Raw genomic sequence first — 26,395 nt, 5'->3', positions numbered from 1 at the left:
CTTCCCATAGTAGTATCCAAAGCTATTGGGGAGGAAATTCTTAGGAATAAATTTAACAAGGAAAGTACCAGATCTATAAAAAATTATAAACATTTTTGAAGAATACAAAGCAAGATTGAGCAAGTATGAAAAACAAAACTGTGTTTTTAAAAATTGTGTAAAATTATTAAATACCAGTTCTCCTTGAGTTAATAAGTGCTTTTAATGTGATTCTGTTTTGAATCTTTGTGGACTGTTTTTGAAATTGGAAAAAAAAATCTCAAATCTTATTGGGAAGGAAGGGTAAATGTCTAATAATAGCCAAGAAAAGAAACTACCTACATAGGACTTGCCTTACCAGGTGTTTAAACATTCTGTAAAACTTCTTTGGCTAAAAGAATGAAGATGGCATTGGAATAGATAAATTAAACAGATAGAATGCCCAGAAATAAACCTCAATAAATACAGAGACTGAATATATTGACCAAGACTGCATTTTATTTCATTGGGAATAGGGTAGGTATAACCAAGTATCCATGTGAAACAAAATAAAGTTGAATTCCAAACTTGTGCCATATAGCAAGGAGAATTAGACTAATATATAGTCTAAATATAGTCTATATATAAAAAATATAGTTTATATATAAAACCTATATATATTTAGACTATATATATATATAGTCTAAATATATATAGAAAAATATATAGTCTAAATATATATAGGTTTTATATATATATATAAAACCTATGAGTGGGTAAGACCTTTTAAATCAAGTCATATTGCATACAGGTTATAAGAAGGCAGACATACCTGATTAATGCCCATTACTCTTCTCTCTGTTATTTACGTTTTACATAGATTGGATGTGATTCTTTCTTGTATTTCCTAATACTGAAAAATGGTTAACTTGGAGACTAGTAGAGAATTTGGATCATATAAGGTCTACAGTATAATTTGAGTTGGGATGTACTCATGAAGGTGGTTTCAAAGGATGATGAATTGTTAGAATATTTTAACTGTTACCCCATCCTTCCAGAGGTTGTCATAAGACATTGTATTTACTGTTTTCTATTTATACAGCATTCTAAATTGAGTACCTGTGCTATTTCACTATGGAAATCAGTTTCCCTTTCAGTTTGAGTTAGTTGCAACTGGTAACAGCTGTCACTTTTTTTACTCAAGGGTATGAAAGTGCCAGTATGTCTAGCACATGTGAACCTTGCAAAAGTAGGAACAGACATTCAGCCCAGACTGAAGAGCCTGTTCAAGCAAAAGTATTCAGCAGAAAGAATCATGAGCAGCTGGAAAAAATAATAAAATGTAGTAGGTCTACAGAAATATCTTCAGGTATGTTCTTTTTTGGTTTGCTTTAATCTAAGGACTTCATCTTAGATTTGAAAACCAATTAGTCTGTCACACTTTTCTGTCATGTGCAAGGTTATATGTACTAGAAGATTACAGTATACATTCCTTGATTTCAAGAAATGTAAACTGGAAATATTTTTTAGTATTCTGATAGTAGCTTTTGACACTTCTTGATGAAATTTTAAGGAAAAAAGTATAGTTGACATTAATTTGGAGCTGATTTGAAATTTTAAAAATCTTCTCTGAATAAGAATTTGATATAAAATCATTCCCTGTTTAAAATCTTTGGCTTTACCATGCTTACAGGATAGCGTCCAAGTGCTTTAATGCATCATCTGGCCAGCAGAGTTTGGCTCCTTTTTTTGCATCCCTAGACTCTTTCTCCCCACCCTCTCTGCCTTGAAGTCGCCTCTTTCTTGGCACTGTACTAAAGTTTTTTCCTATAGCTGTCTTGCTGTTTCTCACCTCAGCAGGTGTCTTTTCTGTCTTTTGCTCTTTGTAAACCTTTTTCCTCTATTGGAGTTTTAAACTATTAATTCTGCAACTCTGAATTTGCATCAAATCAAAGCTCAGAGAATTTTCCCTTTCTCCTTTTTTGTTTCTTTTGTAGCCTGTGTAAATCTCTTCTGTTGCCCATATCACATTTATATAGTATTTACTTAAGTGTCTTCGTCACCTTTTTTGGATTCCTTGGCAGCAGATGATACCTTGAATGTTGCCATGGTACCGGACACATGGTAGGCACTTACTAGGTGTTAATTGAATGAATGAACAGAGTTACATTATGCCACTGTTTAAAGTACTGGTACTTTCCTGATTTATAAAGAACAAGTACATCTCAAAAAAACATGGAGAGGGAGGCAGTAAATAGAAACCCTCAGTTGTCAGGTGTCAGTAAGATCCTTGGTGAAAAGTGAGAGTAGCAGCTACCATTTGTATTATACTTTACTATTTACAAATTAAATTATTCGTCTCATTTGAGAATTGGTTTTATTTCCATTTTGCAGATGAGGAAACATGGTCAGAGAATATCCCTTTTTTTTTCCCAGCATCAGAAAGAGCTAGTGACATAAACTGGTGCAGTTTTTCTGGAAAGCTTCAAATCGCATGGCCTTATCCCAGTAATTGTACTTATCTATGCTAAGGAAACAAAAATGGAAAAAGTAACTGGGATTTAGTGTTGTCTGAACTATGATTCCAACTATGTTTAAACAAAAAACCAGAATGAATAAAGACTAGAAGAAAATGCATCAAAATGTTAATAGTGATTTTATCATCTTTAGACTTCTGTATTTTCTAAAGCTTTATAACGAATATTTATTGCTTTTGTAATCAGGAACAGCACATTTGTTTGTGTTTTGAACTGACTTCTCAAGGTCATATTGCTAAGAAATGGCAGGGTGGAAGTTTTAATCCTGGCTTTCTCTTAAGTCTAGATCATTTTGGCAAAACTGTCAATTTTCCTGATGTGACCCTACCATTTTACCAAAATTTTACAATTTTATCTCCTTTTACTGTCTTTATCAAATAGTGAGATCTTCAAGGAGTAAATAGTTGGTGGAGGTTCAGGGGAGGTTCAGGAAGGGGGCACTAAATTGAAAGGCTTATTAATTGGATTATTGAGTTACCTAAATAATGGATAGTCAGTTATAGGACTTAAGACCTTATTACTGTTACTTAGAAAAAATACAATGATTGAATTTTGGTGCGCTAAAAAATGCCTAAATTGTGTATATTTACCCTTTGTGTATTTACATATTCGCTTTCTAAAAAGACTTAGTTTTAATCATTACTCTAAAATTGTTTATAGCATGGACTAGTAGCTTTTGTTACATGACTACCAGAGAGTAGATATATGACTGCTAGTACTGAATTGTACAGTGCTCTCCTCCCTCAGGAGTGTGGGAGGTTCACCTTGATGTATTTGCTTCTAAGAGTGAGTGGCAGAAGTTTATTATGACAGTCATCAGTCACATTAAGTTTTTGTACGTTTATAGCAAATCTTTTGATATTTTCCCTAATAAGATTATTTTTTAAATAAAATATAAACCATACCTTGTGATAACAGTTCAGTTCAGGCAAACAATTTTAAAGAAACTTGCTTTTTTTTTTTTTTTTTTTTAAATTCACTTACTCATATTATGGACCCTGTCTTAACTATTCATACACATTTTATGTTCATCCTTATGTCTGCCCTTTCCTACAGCACATGCTAGGAGAATACTACAGCAGTCTAACAGAAATGCATGCAATGAAGCGCCAGGTAACAATCTGCTTAGTTTTGGTGTCCACTTTTTGTTAATTTTTTTCCATTAGTCTTAAATATCCTTAGTTTTATAGCTCTTATTATTATTTTTTTAGATATAGCTTAGTGTATATATGTCATTTGGCTGTAAAAGAGAATTCATATTCATAAAATACTGAAGGCTTTCACTTGAATTCTTTACTTGGGTGGTAAAATTAGCTGCTTTTCTTGTTTCATTTTTAGTTACTATATGTAACATAACCAACACATTCATAAGGATAATAGAACATCTTTTTATAGTTGATTGTTTTATTTGAAGTTACTTATTTTATAATTCTTCAGTGCATAAAAGCATTAATATTTTTTGAAATAAAAAGTTAACTTTTTCCTAGCTTTGATTTACAGTGTTAAGTATTATAACTTCTGTTGTACTTGCTTATTTTTCATTACTAGTCAACATCTACCAAAAAAAAGTCAATAAACCATTAAATAAAATCAGTGACACGCAAAGACCATGATAAATAAAAATGCATGGAAAATTACAAAGATTCCAAAATACTGTTTTTGTCTGTACACTATTTAAACACGGTTCTGTGCGATTTAGAATTAGAGATATTCTTTAACACCTCCTGCACTATATGTAAGTGAAAAACAAAAGCTTGTTATGAATCTTTAGGAGAATCTAAAGAAAAAAATAAGGATCTAGCACAAAGTTCGAATTATATCTGTGATACTTCCTAAAGAACTCTGAAAAATAGGATAAAAATAAGATGGATTCAGAGAAACCTGATTGAGATCAAGGATTTTTCTAGCCTACATTAATGGATTTTAGTTCAGGAGGAGAAACTGGCAAAAACTTTCCACATGTCTATTGCAGGGCTGGGGGGAGGGTGGGCAGTAAGCATGTGTTCAGCATCATTCATTATTCGGGGATAATTTAATCTTTTATGATATGTAATTTGGAATGATAATTTTATCACATATAGAGGAATGGCAGATGTCATTAAGTATGCTTTGTTCTTTGAAATAATAAACATTTTCTAATTTACCTGGTCAAACTACAATATAAACTGGAAGCTGTGTATTAAATCGTATCTTCTCTGTGTTTTTCCTTTAAGTAGAGATTTCCTACAGAGATAGTTTCAGTTCCTGCTTATAATATCACATTTGAACATTTTAAAACTAGTAAGAGAACTTTAGTATTTTATTTTATTTTATAGTCATAAATGAGGCAAGATAGGGAAGTTGCATATTTGTTATTATATTATACTTGTAGAAATTATGGCCTGAAAATGTTAAGATATAAGTCGGAAGTTTTTTCATTAGGCCTCATTACCGTTACCCTCTCTTACAAAAAGTGAATTAAATCTTTATGATTTTTGTGTATTTATTTAAAAGCAACATATATTAACACTTTCAACATTTATATTTTCTTTTTTAGAAACTTGTCACAGATATTTGTGGAACTTGAATATTTAAGTACCCATGGTTCTATTATTACTCTAGAAAGGGTACAGAGTTTAGTAGCTAGAAGAACTACTTGGAGGTTTTTTTTTTTAAGAAATTAGTTATTTTAGGGAGTGAGAGTGTGCGCACACGTGTAAGAGCGGGGTGGGGGAGTGGGTAAGGGATGAGGGAGAGAGAAGATTTCAAGCAGATTCCACACTGAGTGTGGAGCCTTATGTGGGGCTCAATCTCATGACCCCAAGATCATGACCTGAGCCTAAATCAGGAGTCAGATGCTTAACTGATTAAGCCACCCAGGTGCCCCCGAGATTTTTTTAAATAGAGAACTCAAAATGGAACAGTTTCTGATTTTCACTCTTAAGATAAAAGGTATGACTGTATACTTCTAGGAGTGATAATTCTGTGTTACCAACAAATAGATGTAGCAGAATTGTTGAGTGATGCCTAGATTCTGTGAAACTGAAAATGTGCATTGGGTCATGCCTGGTCCAGCTTCTGCTGAGCGTGGCAGTAAGACACTAGCGAAGTTGACCTTTATCGTGTTACATTCAAAAATTTTCCATCAATACAGGATGTTAGCTGAGATTTGAAAATTAGTAGACCTAATTAGACCTTAAAATAGTAGCTTTTAGGGGCGCCTGGGTGGCTCAGTGGGTTAAGCCGCTGCCTTCGGCTCGGGTCATGATCTCAGGGTCCTGGGATCGAGTCCCGCATTGGGCTCTCTGCTCAGCAGGGAGCCTGCTTCCTCCTCTCTCTCTCTGCCTGCCTCTGCCTACTTGTGATCTCTCTCTGCCAAATAAATAAATAAAATTTAAAAAAAATAGTAGCTTTTATTGTGAGTGTTCAGTTTATTCTAAACATTAAATAAATTTCCTTTTCTGTAACAAAGTTCTTTTAGCCAAATAAATAAATAAAATTTGCAGTTTATTTCATTCAAGTTCTGAAAGATTTCTACTGATGATTCCTATGAAATGTGTAAAATTTTCCAAATAATTTTTTTGAGAAATAAATATGGTCTGAGTAATGTGATGCTAGGTAATGTTATCTATGCATTTAAGTATTTCTCTAATATATAGTATATATCTTGGTATTTTGAGATTATTTTTATCTTGGCAATTTTTAAGATTCTTTTGCTACTTTGAAAGTTCTAAAATAGAATTAAGTATGTTTTGATTTTTAAGTAATTTAAACCTGAGTAATGATACAAGCTAATAGAAATTGCCAGGAATGTATTTTATCATTGTTAACTTTAACCTGATCTTTTGTATCTTCCAGAAACTGGGAGTGATTTTTCCATGTTCGAAGCTTTGCGGGATACTATTTATTCTGAAGTGGCTACATTAATTTCTCAGAACGAATCTCGTCCACATTTTCTAATTGAACTCTTCCATGAACTTCAGCTACTTAATACAGACTACTTGAGACAAAGGGCTTTATATGCATTGCAGGTATCTGGTACCTAACGTTTTTTTTTCCCACCCTATCTGGTACCGATTTTCTTCATGAGTGTATCTGGTTGCTTTCTTAGACTGAAGTACGTTCTGTTCCATATGTATTACCTGTTTTTCGTGTGCTTTCTTGGCATTTTATTTACAACTTCTTATACAGCTTCAGTAGCCTTTAGATAAAGTCTTTCTCTGAGCAGTTTTTTAGTGTTTTATCGTTAATGTTATTTCTTTCTCATAATATACTAGGTGAGAAGCATTCATTTGCTCTTCTGTCTGCTTGTTGTTTAAATTGGTGATAAAAAATAAATGTTTTACTTAAGTAACGTTCTTATTTTCTTATTTAGGACATAGTATCCAGACATATTTCTGAGAACCATGAAAAAGAAGGAGAAAATGTAAAATCAGTGAATTCTGGTACTTGGATAGCATCAAACTCAGAACTTACCCCCAGTGAAAGCCTTGCTACCACTGATGATGTAAGCTGATAATGACTAATGAACATTATCATAATGATTAATGAACATACTGAACTATTACTTCAGTATGTAGTAAACAGAAGTTAAATGAGTAGTTATAAATTGTGAGTTTACCTGATAGTTGGTTTTTAGCTTCTTAAAAAGCTAAATGTAACGTGTTATTTTGAGGTGAGGTATAAAACTCCATTAAACCATGTCCACAAACACTGGAAATTATGTATAAATGATAGATTATAAGGTGTAAAATAGCTTATATTTATATTTCCAGTGTCCATCTTAGGAATTGACTCACAACAGACATCTAGTAAAATTTATTGTGTTTATTCAAGACATTCAGTAAACCAGACTGCAGTCAGATCACAGAGCCCTAAAATAAATAAATAAATACATGATAAATCAGGTCTTTGGGTTAGAAGAGAAGCCTGGAAAAAAGTTGTCCAGGGGGAAAAAAATGTAATTTAATGTATTCAAGTTTAGGAAGAAAATTCTGAATAAATTAAAGGAACTTGGGGAATGGGAAAGAGTAGTGAGGAAAATGGTGCATTTTCAGTACTCCGTGTTCTCCAGATAGCCCCCACGTAGAACATAAGCCAGTGAATGACTGGATGGCAAACTGCTAGGATAGTTAGGAGGTAATTTGCTAGGTATTTGGAATTCACTACTTAAAGGACCTGACTCAGAATCATTTTAAAGATATTCTGGGGTCCTCGGATAGTAAATACATTTCTTTTCTATGCCAACTCCAGTGGATTTTCTGTGCTAACTCCAGTGGAAACTCCGTGGATTTTTGTGGATAAGAGTGCCATAACTAATAAGCAGATATTTGCTCTGTGTAGAGAGTTGGAAGCAGTATTCCTGTGTTTCTGCCCATTGATGATATACTAGGATTTTAAGTTTTTTTGAAAAGATACTATTTCCTCAAATGATTTGTGTGTTTTTTTCCCCCCACATATAGTAATTTCCTTAAAACTGTTGAGGACTTTTCCTGAATTCTTGCGCTTCAGCTTATGCTCAGATTTAAAATAGTACTTCCCCAAGTCATTTTTTCTGTTTAAAACTTTAGGCTCCAACTCCTCTACCACTCTGAGCACAAGCTAAAAACGATATGGTTTTAATTCACTTTATAATGTCAAATATAAATTAATGTAAGTAATTGTTTCTTGGGACTGTTATTATAACTAATTGAAAATTGCATACTCCTTTTTGTGGACAATGACGAGAGTGGTACAGCTATATAGATAAATAAGGGATATGCGGTTACATTAAAGTTTATTAGGCACTGAAATAACTTGCTGAGCGCATCAATGGTTTCTCTGCCTCCTGTAACTCTGTTGCCTCCCTTTTAATCCAGATTTCATGTAGATGGTATTACTTCGTTCATTTAAAACATTTGAGCACATTGGCCTTTACCATCAATAGCAAGCTGAAAATTGGAAATTGAGCTATATGAGATATAGTTAACCTGATAGGATTTTAAAGGTTTTTCCTTATAACGGCTGCAGACTTAAATAAAATTTAAAGATACTGACCTGCTTAATAAGTAGGTGTCTTACTTGGGTTTGGTACTGTAGACTGGGTGGCTTAAACAATAGCTATTTTTTTCCTCATTGTTCTGGAGGTGGGAGAGTCCAAGATCATGGTGCCAGCAGATTTGGTACTTTGTTAAGGCCCTCTTCTTGGCTTGCACATGGCCATCTTCTTTGTGTGTCCTCACATGGCTCTGGTGTCTTTTTTTTTTTTAAAGGGCATGAATGTAACCATGGGGCTCCACCCTCAGTACCTCATCTAAAACCTTGATTACCTCTCAGAGGCCCCACCTCCTAATACATTGGGAATTAAGGCTTCAACACATGAATTTGGGTTGGGGGGAGGGAACACAGAGATTCAATTTGTAACCATGTAGACTTGACACAAATAACTCTACTTAGTATTATTTTTAAATACATTAGTTCTTTAGTTTTTCTTCTAAAACTTAAATTTGTCATTAATATTAATTCCTTCCTTTATTGATGCTATTTAATCAGTAGCAGCACAACATCCAGTGTTCCTACCCACAGATCTAGACCAGTGCTGTCCAGTAGAACTTGCTACAGTGATGGAAATGTTTTATATATGCATTTTTTTTTTTTAGATTTTATTTATTTATTTGACAGACAGAGATCACAGGTAGGCAGAGAAGCAGGCAGAGAGAGAGGAGGAAGCAGGCTCCCTGCTGAGCAGAGAGCCCGATCTGGGGCGTGGGGCTTGATCCCAGGACCCTGAGATCATGACCTGAGCCGAAGGCAGAGGCTTTAACCCACTGCATTTTCTAATATGGTAGCCATTAGCCACATGGGGCTATCAAGCTCTTGAAATGTGGCTTAATGGGACTGAGGAACTAAATTTTAAGTTTTAATAAATAGCCACATGAAGGGGTGCCTGGGTGGCTCAGTGGGTTAAAGCCTCTGCCTTCGGCTCAGGTCATGATCCCAGGGTCCTGAGATTGAGCCCCGCACAGGGCTCTCTGCTCAACGGGGAACCTGCTTCCCCCCCACCCCCCTGCCTGCCTCTCTGCCTACTTGTGATTTCTGTCTATCAAATAAATAAACAAAATATTAAAAAAAAAAAAAAGCCACATGGCTAGTGGTTTCCATATTGGACAGATACAGATTCTGATTCTCCATGTTTTCTAGGCCAAGGTCTTTTTTTTTTTTTTTTTTTGAGAAGAGAGCAAGAGAGATCTGAGAGGGACAGGGAGAAACAGACTCTTCACTGAGTAGGCAGCCTGATGCAGGGCACTATCCCAGGACCCTGGATCATGACCTGAGCTGAAGGCAGGCACTTAACCAGCTGAGCCACCCAGGTGCCCCAGGCCAAGGTCATTTGAACTCCATTTATGGAGCTTGCATTGGCACAATTGAGAGTGTGTAAGAGCTTTCATGGCCAAGAGAGAGAGAAGTAAAAGTAGGCATCCTGGAATTGTAAGTCAAAGGGGGAATGAAAATTGAAATTTAGGAAGAGGAAGAAACACTTTGTATCTTCTATTCCATGTGCCATAAAAATGGCAAAAGCATATCTACCTTCCAGTTTTTTTTTTTTTTTATATTTTATTTATTTATTTGACAGAGAGAGATCACAAGTAGGCAGAGGTAGGCAGAGAGAGAGGTGGAAGCAGGCTCCCTGCTGAGCAGAGAGTCTGATGTGGGGCTCGATCCCAGGACTCTGGGATCATGACCTGAGCCGAAGGCAGAGGTTTTAACCCACTGAGCCACCCAGGCACCCCTACCTTCCAGTTTTAATTGAAGGAGCAACAAAATGGTTCCATTTCCAAAACATATTCTGTAATGCCTGAATTTCCTTTAATCAGAGACAGAGCTTTCATTTCATAATTGAAGAGAAATATTTAAAAGATTTCTAGCTAGGAAAGAATGTAATTGTGAAATGAGTTTTAGAATGTGCGATTGCCCTTAATCACACTATACAGAAAAATTATTTTGAAAACTTAAAAATGTCTAAAAGAAAATCTCCATGATTTAACATAAGCAAAGGTTTCTTAGGGTACACAAAACTTTAACTATAAAAGAAAAAACTGATGAATTAAGACTTGATTTAAGAATAAAATCCTGCTTTTCAAAAGACACCATTAGGAGAACATAATATTAGTACACATGTCTGATAATGACTATATGAATGACAAATTCATGCTAACATAAAGACTTTGACAATTTGCTTTTAAGATCAAGAACTCAGTAAGTTACGGGCAAGAGATTTGAGCAGGCACTACATGAAAGAAGATCTGTAAATGGTGGCCAATGTGGACATTAAAACCACATGAGAAATTTCCTCACATGCACTAGAAAGGCTGAAATTAAAAAGATTGACAATAAGAAGTGTTGGTGTGAATGTAGAGTGATTGGAACTTTCACACTTCTTACGGGATTATAAAAGTGTACAGCCACTTTGCAAAGTAGTCTGGCTGTTTCTTAAAAAACGTTAAACTTGGCATGTGACCAAGGAATTTTTCTTCTAGGTATTCATCCAAGAGAAATGAAAACATATGTCCACAAAAACCACTTGTATTCTAATGTTCATAGTATCTTTAGTCATGATAGCCTCAAACCAGAACATCAGCAGATAAATGGATAAACAAAATATGGTATATCCTTACAATGAAATACTATTCAGCCATTCAAAAATAATGAACTTCTGAAACATATGACAACATGGATTAATTTCAGAAACCTATTGAGCAAAAGAAAAGAAGACATACACTGAAGAGTATATTCTGAATGGTTCCATTTATATATCAAGTTCTAGAGTCAGCAAAACCTGTTTGTGGCAATAGAAATATAATGAGTGGGGTGTAGTGGAGACTGATTACAGAGGGATACAAAGGAACTTTCTGGGCTTATGGAAATGGTCTTTATATTTAGGGAAGATGGTTACATGGGTGTATGTATATATATACATACATGTGTATATATATATATATATATTTTAGAACTCTTCAAACTGTACACTTAATGGTACACTGTTGTATGTAAATTATATTTCAATAAAGTTAATTTTAAAAATATGAATGATGCTGTCATGTTTTTCTTCTGATAAAACCAGATATAGTAAGGTCCTAGTAATTGTTAGGCTTTGGAGATGAGAAAATTTTCCTGAGGGTGTAGAAATAATATAAAATGTTTACTTTTCCAAGTTACAATTTAATTAGTAGCTTTGTGTATTTTTATCTACTTAATGACGTATGTTCTGCAAGATTACTTAATGTTTTGATGTTCTCTGTGACTGTTCAACCTTTAATAACTTTGGTTATATCCCAATTTTAAGAATATAGTTATATGCAAATACTTAGTTTCTATGTTAATTTTTAATATTCATCATAAAATTTTTAAAAGAAATATTAGTGATTTTTATTTGTTTTTTTAAACTGTAACCTAGGAAACTTTTGAGAAGAACTTTGAGAGAGAAACACATAAAATAAGTGAGCAAAATGATGCTGATAATGCTAGTGTCATGTCTGTATCTTCAAATTTTGAGCCTTTTGCAACAGATGATCTAGGTAAGCAGAATTTTTTATCATCTTAGAACATGACATGACTTTAATACAGGCTTTGAATTACATTAAGAAACAAAAGTCCAGGGGCGCCTGGGTGGCTCAGTGGGTTAAAGCCTCTGCCTTTGGCTCAGGTCATGATCCCAGGGTCCTGGGATCAAGCCCTGCAACGGGCTCTCTGCTCAGCAGGGAACCTCCTTCCACCTCTCTATCTGCCTGCCTCTCTGCCTACTTGTGATCTCTGCCTGTCAAATAAATAAATAAAATCTTTAAAAAAAAAAAAAAGAAAAGAAAAGTCCAAAAAAGGCATGATGTGGTGGAAAGACTGTGGACTTAACAGTCTCTCAGTGTAAAGTCAAGAATCCTCTGTGTTAACTCTTTAGCCTTTGGTAAATCATCTCATCATTCTGATTGCACGTTCTAAGAAAATGGAGTCTTACTTAACTTGCTCTATGTTCTTTGAAAAATATATAGAATTTTCTAGCATGTATAATAGAAGTTGAAGAAATGTTGATTTCCTTTCTATAAGGGAAGGGTCATCCTTTAAGGATTTCTAGTTAATGGGAAAAATTCAGAGATACCAGAGCCCCATCAATCACATTTTCAATAACTATTCACTTAATTTGCAATAACTGAAAATTCTTAGCATAGATAATCTTTAATGAGAAACCCAGGTAACTCTGAATCTGTATGAAGCATTGCACTTTTTTTCATCATTAATAAAACAGAAGTTTGGAGAATTGTATAACTCAAAGGGAAGAAGAAAACCCAGATTCCCAGACTTGGAAAGCAGAGTAGGGAAAAGAAAAATGTATAGGTGCTGTATTCATTTTCCTGGTTGTAGCCTGTCAAGAGATACCTGAGATTCAGTCATTCAGATCTCCAGAGCACTTAGTTGATAAAATGATCTAAGTCCTATTATTCTAGTGTTTGTTCATATGATGAGAACAAGATTTAGATAATTCCAAAGCCCGCCTACAAAGAAAAGGGTTAAGCCTGGCCCTGTTACTAGATACACACTTTTTACCAAAGCAATGTCTTCCTTTTGCCTTATCCTATTATGGACTCCAAGCCTAGCCCCCTTCCTTGTAAAATACCTGTCAAGTCTGAACTGATCTCAATCCATTTTAGAGAAAAATTTTCCTTTCACCTTTAGTTTATTCCCCCTTTCTTGAGTTACCAAATGGCTTAGATTCCTATCTGTTTTTTTTCATTTACTGATTGTTTCCTCAAAATCCTCCACTAACTTTGTCTGAAGTGGAGAAAGGAAAACCGAGAAATCTCTTTCTTACCTTATTTCCTTGTATTCAGTTGAATCCTTTTCATTAGAATTTGGGTGACATCTTGGAATTTATTTTTACCTGAAGCAACATGATGACTACTGCAATCAGTATGGACTTCAGAGTCAGAGAGAGTAACATAAGCCGTCACCAAACTAGAGTCTGGAACTTGTTAAATCTCCTTTTCCTTACCAATAGTTAGAGATTTTTTTTTTTACTAATATGTTGTGAGGAATACATGATGAAGTTTGCTTTTATATATTCTCAAAATGTTTATTTCCTATGTAGGTAACACTGTGATTCACTTAGACCAGGCATTAGCCAGAATGAGGGAATATGAGCGTATGAAGATTGAGGCCGAAAGTAGCACAAATGTGAGATGCACCTGCAGGATTCTTGAGAATGAGGATGGTGCTGCTGCCACAAATGCGGTTACTAACTCGGAAGGTGTGTTCTCCTGATGCGTAAAAGTACAGAAGCTATAGTTCCATATGTAAAGAAAATGTGTGGCCCCATCTGATATTTAATAGTTTTATGACTATTTTCTTTTTGTTAAGGGTGCTAAAATTACATAAATGCTCCATTGTATTGGTGTAAAATCATCAGATTTTAATATTGAAAATTTTCAATAAATGTGTATGTATAATGTCACAAGCTTTATTTTGCTAACGAATCATTTTCCTTTTAAAAATGTATAGAAACTCCTCTTGAAAATCATGGTCCACAACAACCTGTAAGTGAAGTTTCTACTGTCCCATGCCCTAGAATTGATACTCAGCAGCTGGACCGGCAAATTAAAGCCATTATGAAAGAAGTCATTCCTTTCTTGAAGGTAGGCAATAATTTCTTAAAATAAATACTTTGTGTTTTGTTCTTTAATTCTTAAAAAAGATTGCATTGTAGTAAATTCAGAAAATGACAGGTAAACAAAAGAAAGCTAAAAACACATCAGTTTCATCAGTTATTCTGTAAATTTATCTCCCGTTATTTGTAATGTATGTACTCACTTCCCAGAGAAGAATATTTCTATTCCTGCAAGTTGTAAGAATGTGCATATGTTCATGGAGATAGATGGGTAGATTGATTTGAGAATTTGAAACCATTCCTTCAGGTGAGTTGACTTAAACTATGCAAGCGGTTACTTGCTTTCATTAGGCATAGGTAAGTGTTGCCTTTTTTGTTTCACATTTTTGTTTTATCATGAGTGATCCAATAAATAAGTTTTAAGGTTGTCTTTTTTGGTAAAATTAGGTATATGGCTAGCAATATTTAATATGTACAATTACTTCTAAGGTTTAAAAAATCTAACTGATTTAGCTTTACGCTTAGAGAATGCAGTCATCTATAGTTAGGAAATTTTATTGCTTTTCCCATTTTGTGTCTAATTTAATTGATAGTCCCTCATAAATATTCACTTACTAAACTTAGCATTTCAAAAAGTTTTTGAGGCCAGCAAAATGAGTAGAACTAACGATCTGATTTTAACTATTTTGTTATGTCTCATTTCACTTCAAATCTTGACTTTCTTGGTAGAGTTATAGAACTTCTTTATTAAAGTCAACATTATATCCTGTCACCTAAGCTGGGCTTCTTCACTCATATCTTCTATCACCAGTGAGTCAGAAATTGATTTTCTCCTTAAGAGCCGTCACTTTTCTTTCCTTCTTTCCAGAGGCATAACCTTAATTGAGATCTTCATGTTTTGCCTAGACATCCTGTCATAATAGGCATGAAATGAATGCTGACTAAGCAGACTCCCCCTCCTTCAAGAGATTTCGCTGCTGGACGTGGTACATTTCCCTACCTTCATCTGGCCCCACTCTCCATCTGGTCCCCTCACTCACTCACTCACTCACTCCAGGTTACTCAACATTTCCTGTTCCTGTCATTGCGTTTTCCTCTATCAGCCCTGTGTACAAGTCGTCATTACCAAAAATACAAAATTCCTTCACTCTTTTCTGCTTGGCAGAAATATCCTTTCTTCAGAGATAATTGTTGTTTCTTATATACTACCATAGCTCCTTATAGACCTGGTGTGTGCTGCTTTTATTATATCTGTGTATTCAGCAAGTAATGAGTGTCTCCTGTGAGCTGGCCACTGTGCTAGGTGATAAATAAGAAACAGATCCCGGAGTTAAGAAGTATCATCTGTTGGACAGTGCACAGCATGTAGTGATTGATTATTCCTGTATCTGACTTTCTCCTCTGGTATTTGATCCATTGAAGACAAGGGACGGTTGGTCCCCCCCCTCCCAAACTGCCTGCTCTGTCACATGATTTTTTTAAAAAATGATCATAATTCCTTCAATTTAAGAAACCTTAGAAATCATCTAGTTTAGCCACCTCACTTTACACATTTCTATAGGAAAAAAACAAACAAAACATGAACTCACCTGAATAAAGGTTGGAAGACCTGCCCAAATGAGTGTAGTGGCAGAAGAAGAATGAGAACCTTGAGGTACTTGATGTGGATGTTTTATGGACTCACCTTCAAAAGTGATCCAAGATTTGGATTATTAGGTGGTTTGCACGTGCTTCTGAAGGAAGATGAAGGAGAAGAGACTTGCCCAAAAAGGCTTTGTTTGGAAAGTTAGGACAACTGGGGGTGTTTTGACCCTAGAAGCATATTGCAATGTCTACATACAGTTTTAGCTCTCAGGACATAGGAGAGTAGAGGGTGCTATTGGCATCTCGTGGGTAGAGGTCAGAGTGCTGCTGAAGCTCCTGTGCCGTGCAGTCTTTGTAATGCCAAGCGAGGCTGAGAAAGCTCGGGTAGAAGATGCATGAGGTGAGTTTTAAGAGTGTGGTTGAAATGAACTGAACTGCAAATGGGGAGACAGGCAGTATGGAGACTAGGGCATAAAGAGTTCTCCTTAAGATACAGGAGGGAAGGAATGAGAAGTATTGAATCAGCCCATTTCTTTTACTGGCTGTTACCTGCTATGGTGGGTCAAAATGTACAAACCCCTTGACATGTGTAATGCAGGAATTTGGCTCTTCTTATGAATAGATATTTCTGAACATATATCTGACAGTTGAGAAGCATCTGTGCAAGAAAAAAAAGTCTCATGTGAATTAATATTTCTTAAATAATGGTCCTAACCAACTAGGATTTTTCTCAGGAGCACATGGATGAAGTATGCTCTTCTCAACTTCTAACTTCAGTAAGACGTATGGTTTTGACTCTCACCCAGCAAAATGATGAGAGCAAAGAATTTGTAAAGTTCTTTCATAAACAACTGGGAAGTATATTACAGGTAAGAGTTTATACTTGTATGACAACAATATATATACCCTCTAGTTGGGATTATTATTACTTTTTTGCCATTTTTTGGCAATATGCAATTTATTTAGATAAACGTCCATTCTGGTATCCACTGGGCATGACATTTCAATACCTTTTTAGGTTATTCCTTTATGTGGTTTAAAAACAAAATTGTAGGGGCGCCTGGGTGGCTGAATGGGTTAAGCCTCTGCCTTCGGCTCAGGTCATGATCTCAGGGTCCTGGGATCGAGTTCCACATGGGGCTCTCTGCTTAGCGGGGAGCCTGCTTCCCCCTCTCTCTGCCTGCCTCTCTGCCTACTTGTGATCTCTCTCTCTCTCTGTGTCAAATAAATAAAAAAATATTTGAAAAAAAAATTGTATTATGGGACACCTGGGTGGCTCCGTTGGTTAAGTGTCTGCCTTCAGCTTAGGTCATGATCTCAAGGTCCTGGGATCCAGCCCTGCATCAGGTTCCCTTCTCAGTGAGGAGCCTGCTTCCCCTTCTCACAGTCCCCCTGCTCACTCTGTCTCTCTCAAATAAATAAATAAAATCTTAAAAAAAAAAAAAAAAGGTAGTAGGACCTGTGTCTTTCTTTGACTCGATCATCTAAGGCCTAGCCAAACTTGAATAAAATTTTGTTTTGATTCTTCTCCTATCCAGTAAGAACATTTCAGGGTTGTTGTTTAGGAAGTATTCTATGCTATTTTCTAAAATTTTTCCAGTGTGGGAAATTTTAGAAACCAGAAACCACTTGTTGATTATAGAGACTTCTTAGGCTGTAATAGTAACTTTAATGTTAAGGTCATGATTCTAAACTGGTGGCAGTTTTGCAATGCCTGCAGACATTCATCATACAGGCAGAAAGTGGCTGGTACTAATATCTGGTGGCATGTTAGCAGTGCTAAGGTTGAGAATCCCCTTGTTAAGTAAGGATACCTTACTTCATATAGTAAACATCTTTCCAGTTCAATATGCAGGTAAGTTTTCCCATAGAGGTAGTTCAGTGATGTGTATAATTACTCTAAACTAGGAAATATGTTTATCTTTTCAACTTTATTACAGAAATTTCCCATAAAACTATTCCTTACTTCCTATGTGTTTAAATTGGTTTTAAAGAAAGTATTATCACTTTGTCTATCAATAACTTTTAAAACCTGAGGCTTGATGTAAATTTCCATCACTATAATTTTCCATTTTGTTTTATTAAGACCAAAGTACAAATTCAGTAATAGGTTTTAAGTCATGATGGCTCTATTTAACCGAATTGTACTAACACATAATATATAAGGAATATATTAGGCATCTCTGTTGTTACATGGTTTAAAAATGTTTAGGATAATTTTAGATAAATATGTTTTTATAAAATTAAGTAGTTTATTCCTACAGAAAGAAATAACTCCATTCTAGAATCAGGCTCAAAGAGAAATCCTTTATAATTATCAAGATCCATGCAGTCCTTCTTCAGTTTTGTTTGCTGTTACATAATTGAGACAGATGCCAGCATATTAATTTGGAAATAAGATTTTTTTCCTAAGAAAACCTGGCTGCTTTTCTTTTAACCCATACCTGATTTTTTTTTTTTTTTCCACAAAGGGACCTAGAAAAGAATAAAGACTGGTTTACAGTAAATCTTGCCCAGACTATTGAAAATTTTTCATGAGATAGAACTTAAAATCTACTTTTTTCTATGAAACCTATTCAGTGAGGTTTTTTTTTTTTTTTTTTTTCCACAGCCACATTTATACTTCTACAATTTTGCTAGATGAGATGGTTTTTTGGAGGGAGGAGACACAGAATATAGTTGTTTGCCTGTTTTCTAAATGGCGTAGTCCTTATTTTTGGGAAGAAAAGGAAATGCAGTTTTAGAAAAAATGTCCAGAATATAGCTGATTTACTCATTTGATGATGCTTTATTTCAACTTGAATAGAGCTAAAGTTTACTTTTAAACTGATTCTGAAGAAGAAGTTTAAATTAGAATGACTGCCTGGCTTATATAAAACAGGGGAACTTGAAAAGTACTCTGATGTTAACATTGAGAAAGGGAGGACTTCGTATTTTCCTCTCTGGGCACCTCAGCTTCTTACTATGGTAAATATGTATCCTCTGGTTTACTCATTTGTGGCCACCAGTTCTATTAATTAGGGACAATCTATTGATGATTACATGTCCTGTTCTTTTCCTTTCATATACTCTTTAGAGGAGACTAGCATGATTCCTACTTAGGTTAATATCACTAAAGAATATTACCATGTTGGGCACCTGGGTGGCTCAGTCGGTTAAATGTCCAGCTCTTGGTTTCTGCTCAGGTCTTGGTCTCAGGGTCCTGAGATCAAGCCTTGTGTAGGGCTCGATGCTCAGTGGGGAGTCTGCTTGAGATTCTCTCCTTCTCCCTCTGCCCCTCCCCCTGCTCCTGCATGTCTGTCTCTCTCTCTAAATAAATAAGTAAATCTTAAAAAAAGTAATCTGTGTAGTAATCTCAGCCATTAATTTTAGCCTTTTCTGTATTAAAAAGTAATACAATTTTTTTTTCTCTAGGTGAGTATTGTAATTTAAACTTCTTAATCCTCTGTATTGCTCTACCCACAATTGAAGTTTATTTTAATCTTAAAATCACTTGGTTTATCTTTGTAATAGGATTCACTGGCAAAATTTGCCGGCAGAAAACTGAAAGACTGTGGAGAAGATCTTCTTGTAGAGATATCTGAAGTGTTGTTTAATGAATTGGCTTTCTTTAAGCTGATGCAGGATTTGGATAATAATAGTATAACTGTTAAACAGAGGTGCAAAAGGAAAATAGAAGCAGCTGGAGTGATACAGTCTTATGCCAAAGAGGTAAATAACATTCATTTTGATTTTGGGAGTAGTTATAATTAGCATAAAAATACAGTTCTTGATCATTATTAACTAAATGCATACTTGACCTCAGCTAACATATTTTCTAAGTAAAAGCAGTTAATTAGATTATCTAAATCAGTACAGATGGTAGGCACATACTGGATCTCAAATGTGACCTCAGTGGCTAAAAGATTAGGAATGCAGACAGGAATTGGTGATAAGAGTTATCAGCTGTCTTACAAAATTGTCGCTCAAGTCTCCAAAAAGAGAGGATTACTGGGATCCAGTTCTTGACCAGCTGTCTGTAGTAGCTGTTCCAGCCTTGATAGAGCTTAGAGCTACTAGGGATATCTGTCACCCCAACCAGCACACATGCTTGTTTACAAGTTAGGACTTCGGCTGCACATCTCTGTAGCTTCTTATACTTCATTAAATTAGTTTGATCACATATGAAATTGGATGGGATTTTTCTCCTCAACTTGAGGGATACCAGAAGGTTTCTTCCTTAGACCTCTCCCTCCTCTTGACTCTATAATCACAAGAAGGAAAGCACATCAGGCCCCAAACTGGAAAGAGGCCACCCTTCTCCCTGAAATCTAAAGTAGAAAAAGTCAAGCCACCTGTTTCACACTTTTCTTAGTGTTTTCACTCCAGACATAGGTAAGTTTCAGATCATTTCAGTCATTGCCAAGTGCTTGAAGAAAATAAAACAGGATAAAACCATAATAAATGCTTGTAAAGACTACTTAAAGATAGGCAGTCTCGTGAGGCTGTTTAAGTGGGTGAAGTATAAACTAGGGCAAGAAAGACAAGGCGTTTATTAAGAAGATGAAAGGGAAGGACATTCCAGGCAGTGAAAACTATAAGTTAAAAGACTGAGGCTGGATTGAGCAGTTTGGAGAACTTGTAGATGGCCGGGGTAGCGGGAATACCTCACAGGAAGCGAGAGTGTAGATGAGGTTACCTAGGTGTGTAAAGCCAAATTATGGGACCTTAACAATGGCAGCTAAGGGTCTTCTGTTTGATTTTATTCTAAACATGATGGAAACCCATGGGAAACTTTGAAATAGAGGAGGGACATAATCACATGTGCAATTAAAAAGACTGGTTTAGATATCACATTGCATAGGAATCGTAGGAAGGAAGAGATAGAAGCAGAGACCAGTTGGAAGGCTGTTGTAGTACTGCAGGTAGGGAACGGTGTGACTAAGCTCTGAGTGCACACTAGCAGATCCATTTTGACAGCTGAGTCAGTGAGGCATTCTTACAGTTCAGATGTGAGTAATACAAGTAGAGCACAGGCAGCTTCCTGGTGTCTGACTTCTGCATTGGTACGTGAAGGGCCGTTCACTGAGATTCAGAAGGCTGTGAAGGAGGCTGGGGCTTGGGGAGGGAGTCAAAGGTTTTTGTTCTGGAATTAGTGAATTTGAGATGCTCATTATTCCTGGTAGGCAGTGTTGATTTTTGTTTGGCTAATTTAAAAGACTTCATTGAAATAGTTGAATGTACATTTCTAAGAAAGCATTCAGCTCTTTGGATTGTGGTCAAAAACAGCATATATTAAAGTTACTGAATATCTGAGTATAATGCTGAAAGGTCACCCCTAAATTCTGTTTAATTTGCTTATAGGCCAAAAGGATTCTTGAAGGAGATCATGGCTCACCTGCTGGAGAAATTGATGATGAAGACAAAGTAAGTGGCTAATTTGTGCCTAAAAACAATGTTTTTGAGACAAAAGATTAAATAACTTTAAGAGCTTTAACTTAATGTTTGAGAGAAAACTTTATCATCAAATAGCCTTTCTTCCAAAAAACTTTATTTTCTCTTAAAAACAACTTCTTGTATTTTTTTATTAGATCATGACTAATTTTTGTGATGCGCTTATTAGTATATACCTTTTAAAATGCATTTTAAGGAATTCATTACATGTATTTGTGGCTAGGACAAGGATGAAACTGAAACAGTTAAGCAGACTCAGACATCTGAGATGTATGGTGCTGATGGTCCCAAAAATGTGAGGTCGGATGTTTCTGATCAAGAGGAAGATGAAGAAACTGAAGAATGTCCGGTGTCCATTAGTAAGTGTGAAGGCTCTGTACTGGGTTTGTATGTTAGCTCCTTACAGGTCACTTATCCAGACAGTTGGGCAGAGTGTAGTGAATGTCGAATTAGGTGTCCCAACAACTCTGAATGATCTGGTGTGGCCCTGACCAGATGCCCTGTCCTTTCTGCACCACAGTGTTCCGCTGCTTACTGTTTGGAAGATTTCAGATATCCTATGTAAAGGACTTGGGCAGTGTAGGAATGCAGTACATGGTAGCTACTCTTAAGGTTTAGTGCTGAAAATTTCCTAAAAACTGTATTAATCAATTTAGACTTGTCCAAGGCTGAAACTCAGGCTTTGACTAATTATGGAAGTGGAGAAGATGAGAATGAGGATGAAGAAATAGAAGAATTTGAAGAGGGGCCTGTGGATGTCCAGACTTCACTTCAGGCTAACACCGAAGCTACAGAAGAAATGGAACACGATGATCAGGTATTCCAGTCCAGACAAACGCACCTTCCCCCAGTCGTCTTTAACTACTGAAGGCAGATCCTTTTTAAGGATGTCAGAATTTACAGTTTCCCTATTCTCATTTTCATGAATAAACAAATCTTTTTAACATCCTTACAGAAATCTCAATCAAATACTAGTTTATTTTTACATTTAGGAATGCTTATACTTAAAGCGCTTTTATTTTGGGGGATGTGGGGCTAACAGGTCCTAAAAACTGTGACATTACTAGAAGATCTGGATTTTTCATGTATCTTTACTTCCTAGTTATACATGGAAACAGTATATGATAAAATCATCCCCTTTCCTACCTCCACCTCATCCTGTCCCATAGGCAGCATTTTGTATGATTTCTTTCGTTATTTAACTCTATTTTTGAATAGTATGTGTGTATATTTATTTAGTTATGTGTTAGACATTCTCCATTGACTTCCTATTCTAGTAGATGAAGACTTTGAGGTCACTTAAGACTCCTCATTTAATTATATTAATCCTGTCCTCCTCATTCATTTGTATCTTTTGCTTAAATCTACATTTAGCCAGAGATCTAACCAAAACCACATAAATATTACCGACTTGCTCAATTAAGCAAATACTGTTTGTTGCTTATTCTTATACATTTTTTCACTTGAAATTAATAATTGTCTCCATTTTTTGTTTGCCTGATTTTCTTTGACTCCATACCCAAGTCTTTGTTCTGCCCAGCAACAGCTGTATGAACTTCTCAGTGGACTCCTCTGCATGTACCAGTTTGTCGTTTCATCCTTCCCGCTCCGTCCTGGCTTTGGCTCTTCATTAGACCTGCTCCTTAGCTAGCAGCCTGGGAGTTCCTTTGTCATTCTTTATTCCATCTGTTTGTGGAATCCAGTTTTGTCCTCTTTTTGCCTCATTTTTGGTAGAGCACATTTCTAGTACCTCTCTGAGAAAGAGTGCATAAAAGAAACATTTTGAGACATTATGGGTCTAAGGAAATCTTAAATTCTTCCATGTTGAAACATCATTTCAGTGCCTCCTTTGTCTTCCAGTGTTCAGTGCCTCTGTTGAGAAGGCTGATGCCTTTTTCAGTTCTGACTCTTTGTATTCTTTTTTCTTTCCCACCCTAGAGCTCCCTGCCCCCACTCCCCGGAGTTCTGAAGTTTTATACTGATACCCTTGTTATGTCTTTTTTCATTCCCTGTACTGCATACTCAGTGGGTCTGTAAGCAATCAATAACCATGTCCTTTATTTTATTAAATTTTCTTTTTTTGCATTGCTTCCCCTCCATTTTCTCTTTTAATTCCTCTTGGAATTAATATTATCAGACATTATTAGCCCTCATGTGTTGATTTTCTAATTTTCTCCTCTCTCCCTTTTATCGTTCCCTTGCTCTTTTTGTTTTACTTCCTGGGAGATTTCTTTGACTTTAATACTTATATGAATGTCATATTTTTAATTTCTAAATACTTTTATTTTCTGATTACTTTTTTATAGCATGCTGTTAGTTCAAAGAAGTGCTATCATCTCTTACCACCTGGCGGTTTCTTCAAATGTCTGTGGTACCTTCGGTGTTCATACTAAAAAATGATACACCAGGAAGCTGGTTGGGGTTATTCTGGGCTTCACTGTAGGACATTTGGGTAGACAGCTTTTTGATAGAAAATCCCAAATGTTAATACCTATTGGTCTTTTCTCTGAGGTGCTTTGTTTTTCCAAAGAAGGGTCTTCCTTTCTTCTCTGCCTGGGAGTCATACCTCTTTGGGTGCCCGTGTTCAGGAGCTAGATGTGGGAATGCTGCTGGGGGTCCCATCACTCTACAGATTTGTGCTTAATCCTATTTTCAGCATGATTTTTTATCCTGTCCTCATTTGTGCTTTCTGTACCCCACCCTTACCCCAGGCAGCCCCCTGGTCTGAGGCTTACTAGTTCAATTTATCCAAAATATAATCTCCCATTTTCTGTTAAAGTTGGGGGAAAGAACCTTGATGTTTGCATTTTCTTTTAACAGCTTCCGAGAACCACCACCACTGCCCTCTTCTCACCCACCACTGTATTCCTTTCTCCAAGCATGAGATGAATCTGATTTTGTTCTCTCCTCCTGCTGAAGGCACTTGGCTTTATCTTTCTTCCCTCCTGGTCAATTCTTCCATTCATTTAACATATAAATGGGTATCTTTTTTTTTTAATTTATTTTTTATTTTTAGCTTAACAGTATTCATTATTTTTGCACCACACCTAGTGCTCCATGCAATCCGTGCCCTCTATAATACCCACCATCTGGTACCCCGACCTCCCACCCCCCGCCCCTTCAAAACCCTCAGATTGTTTTTCAGAGTCCATAGTCTCTCATGGTTCACTTCCCCTTCCAATTTCCCCCAACTCCCTTCTCCTCTCTAACTCCCCATGTCCTCCATGCTATTTGTTATGCTCCACAAATAAGTGATCTTTTAGTTTCATTCAAGATTGAGTCTGATTTGAAAAAAAAAAAAGAACAATTTTAAAATAGTGGAATCCGGGGCGCCTGGGTGGCTCAGTGGGTTAAGCCGCTGCCTTCGGCACAGGTCATGATCTCAGGGTCCTGAGATCGAGTCCCACATCGGGCTCTCTGCTCAGCAGGGAGCCTGCTTCCTCCTCTCTCTCTGTCTGCCTCTCTGCCTACTTGTGATCTCTGTCTGTCAAATAAATAAATAAAATCTTAAAAAAAAATAGTGGAATCCATAATACTCTAGTTCTCTATTATTTTGAGGTTAAGAAGAAAATGAAACGTTCTACTTAACCCTCTTAAAGTTTCAACTACAGCATCCTTCCTGAAACATTTTCAGAAGACATTTTTAAATTCACTTGTATGAAGCTCTCAGGTTGGACGAACACCATAAACTCCTAACCATCTCCTGTATATAATGGCCATATATTTTAGGCCCTGCTATTAAGACGTCACTTTTTCCTTCTAGGTACTACAGCATGACTTTGAAAAATCAGGAGAAAGCAAAAATGTCCCATCAGAACAAGAACCCACTACTAGTAAAGGCAAGAAATCTAAAGTGTTCAATTTTAAGATTTAAAGTGCCCTTTATGTACTTTTAAAAGCTAAGAAAAAAAAATTAAATTCTTAGCTATGTAAGTTTGAAGGTATTTTGGACCTGAGGTATGTCTTTTTTATTTCCCTTAGTTCTTTGTCAAGAAAAGTTGACAAACACACAGAAAAAACCTTCAAAGAAAACATCTTTAGATACAAACTTGAGGGATCTAATACCCATTCCTGGGTATTACTCATGAATATCGTTAGAAATTGGGTGACTTCAGGAATCTAATTTTTAAAACATCTCCAGGATATGATCAACTAATTTTAGGAATCATTGATAAGGAAAACTTGCAGTTGTCCCTTCTTTTGAGTCTTAAATGTCTTGATTACTCCTTCATACATACTGTCTTTTTGGTATAATACTGAAATTTAATAACTGTTGCATTACACTAATATTAAGACTTTGTTCTGATGACAGATGACCACGATAGCACTCCTGTGAAACCCTGTTACCTCAATATCTTGGAAAACGAGGAACCTTTAAATAGCGCTGTTCAACAGGACACTCTCACTACCATTGATTCATCTAAACAGCCTAATCCTTTGCCTTTACCTTTAACTGAAATCGAAACCTTGGTGCCTACAGTCAAAGAAGTTAAATCTGCTCAGGAAACTCCCGAGAGCTCTCTGGCTGGAAGTCCTGATACTGAATCTCCGGTGTTAGTGAATGACTATGTATGTATCATCTACGTTTCATTTCTATGCATATTTCTTCCTTTTCGGGTTAACATTTTCTGTCTGTAAACAGACTGTGTTGAGGTTTGTGTTCGTGTTTAGGTTTAGAAACTGCCAAAAGGTATTTCTTACTCAAACTTAGTTTAAACTTGAATAGAAGGGTGATAGTGAATTAAGATGATCAGATATCAAAATCTAAAAGCTGTTCTACTTTCTTATAAGTTTATGACCCGTATTTTGAGTTTTAGGTAGCAACCTTGAGAGAGTTCAGGTTCAGATCTGAACACGATATGTGAATCATCATTAATCTCTTACAGTACCCAGGCCTGACATCTCAACAGTTTTAAAACATTTCAGAAATGTTTTAAAAACATTTGATAAACCTGAAGATTTACAGTTTGATAAAACTGTATCAGGTTTGGTAAACCTTAAAGTTTACAGTTTGACAGCAGTAGATTCCTTATGGTAAATGACAGAAATATATGGTAGCAAATCTGTACTTAAGATGTAGGTAGGTAAGTTGTTTTACTCTGGACAGTTTTGTTTCATGCTATAATTTTATAACATGTGGGTTATTTTTTGGACCTTGGATTGTGTTTTATATCCTTTCTCTTGTTCAAAAACATTAAGGAATTTATAACAATAAACTTTGAGGTCTAAGGAATGTGTTACATATATTTTTTTTAATTAACATCAGTTTTCT

General features: G+C 35.8%; 1 protein-coding gene across 33 annotated transcripts in view; it reads left to right on the top strand.

The window, feature by feature from the left end:
- Positions 1–26,395, top strand: part of PCM1 (pericentriolar material 1) — an 82,075-nt gene that overhangs the window by 48,753 nt on the left and 6,927 nt on the right. For 16 of the 33 annotated variants that reach the window (XM_032329373.1, XM_032329380.1, XM_032329368.1 and 13 more), the window contains 14 exons: positions 1,163–1,327; positions 3,552–3,608; positions 6,333–6,505; positions 6,850–6,981; positions 11,908–12,028; positions 13,591–13,749; positions 14,001–14,134; positions 16,425–16,559; positions 19,204–19,401; positions 21,034–21,096; positions 21,347–21,482; positions 21,780–21,940; positions 24,887–24,962; positions 25,436–25,692. In XM_032329373.1, the coding sequence (XP_032185264.1) occupies positions 1,163–1,327; positions 3,552–3,608; positions 6,333–6,505; positions 6,850–6,981; positions 11,908–12,028; positions 13,591–13,749; positions 14,001–14,134; positions 16,425–16,559; positions 19,204–19,401; positions 21,034–21,096; positions 21,347–21,482; positions 21,780–21,940; positions 24,887–24,962; positions 25,436–25,692 (1,967 nt within the window). The remainder of the gene's footprint in view (positions 1–1,162; positions 1,328–3,551; positions 3,609–6,332; positions 6,506–6,849; positions 6,982–11,907; positions 12,029–13,590; positions 13,750–14,000; positions 14,135–16,424; positions 16,560–19,203; positions 19,402–21,033; positions 21,097–21,346; positions 21,483–21,779; positions 21,941–24,886; positions 24,963–25,435; positions 25,693–26,395) is intronic. The other 17 variants (XM_032329383.1, XM_032329392.1, XM_032329394.1 and 14 more) reach the window with 3 other exon arrangements.

The sequence above is a fragment of the Mustela erminea genome, chromosome 21, assembly GCF_009829155.1.
Source record: "Mustela erminea isolate mMusErm1 chromosome 21, mMusErm1.Pri, whole genome shotgun sequence".
NCBI lineage: Eukaryota > Metazoa > Chordata > Mammalia > Carnivora > Mustelidae > Mustela > Mustela erminea.
The sequence above is the reverse complement of the archived record's forward strand: the minus strand, read 5'-3'. Positions and strand labels throughout refer to the sequence as shown.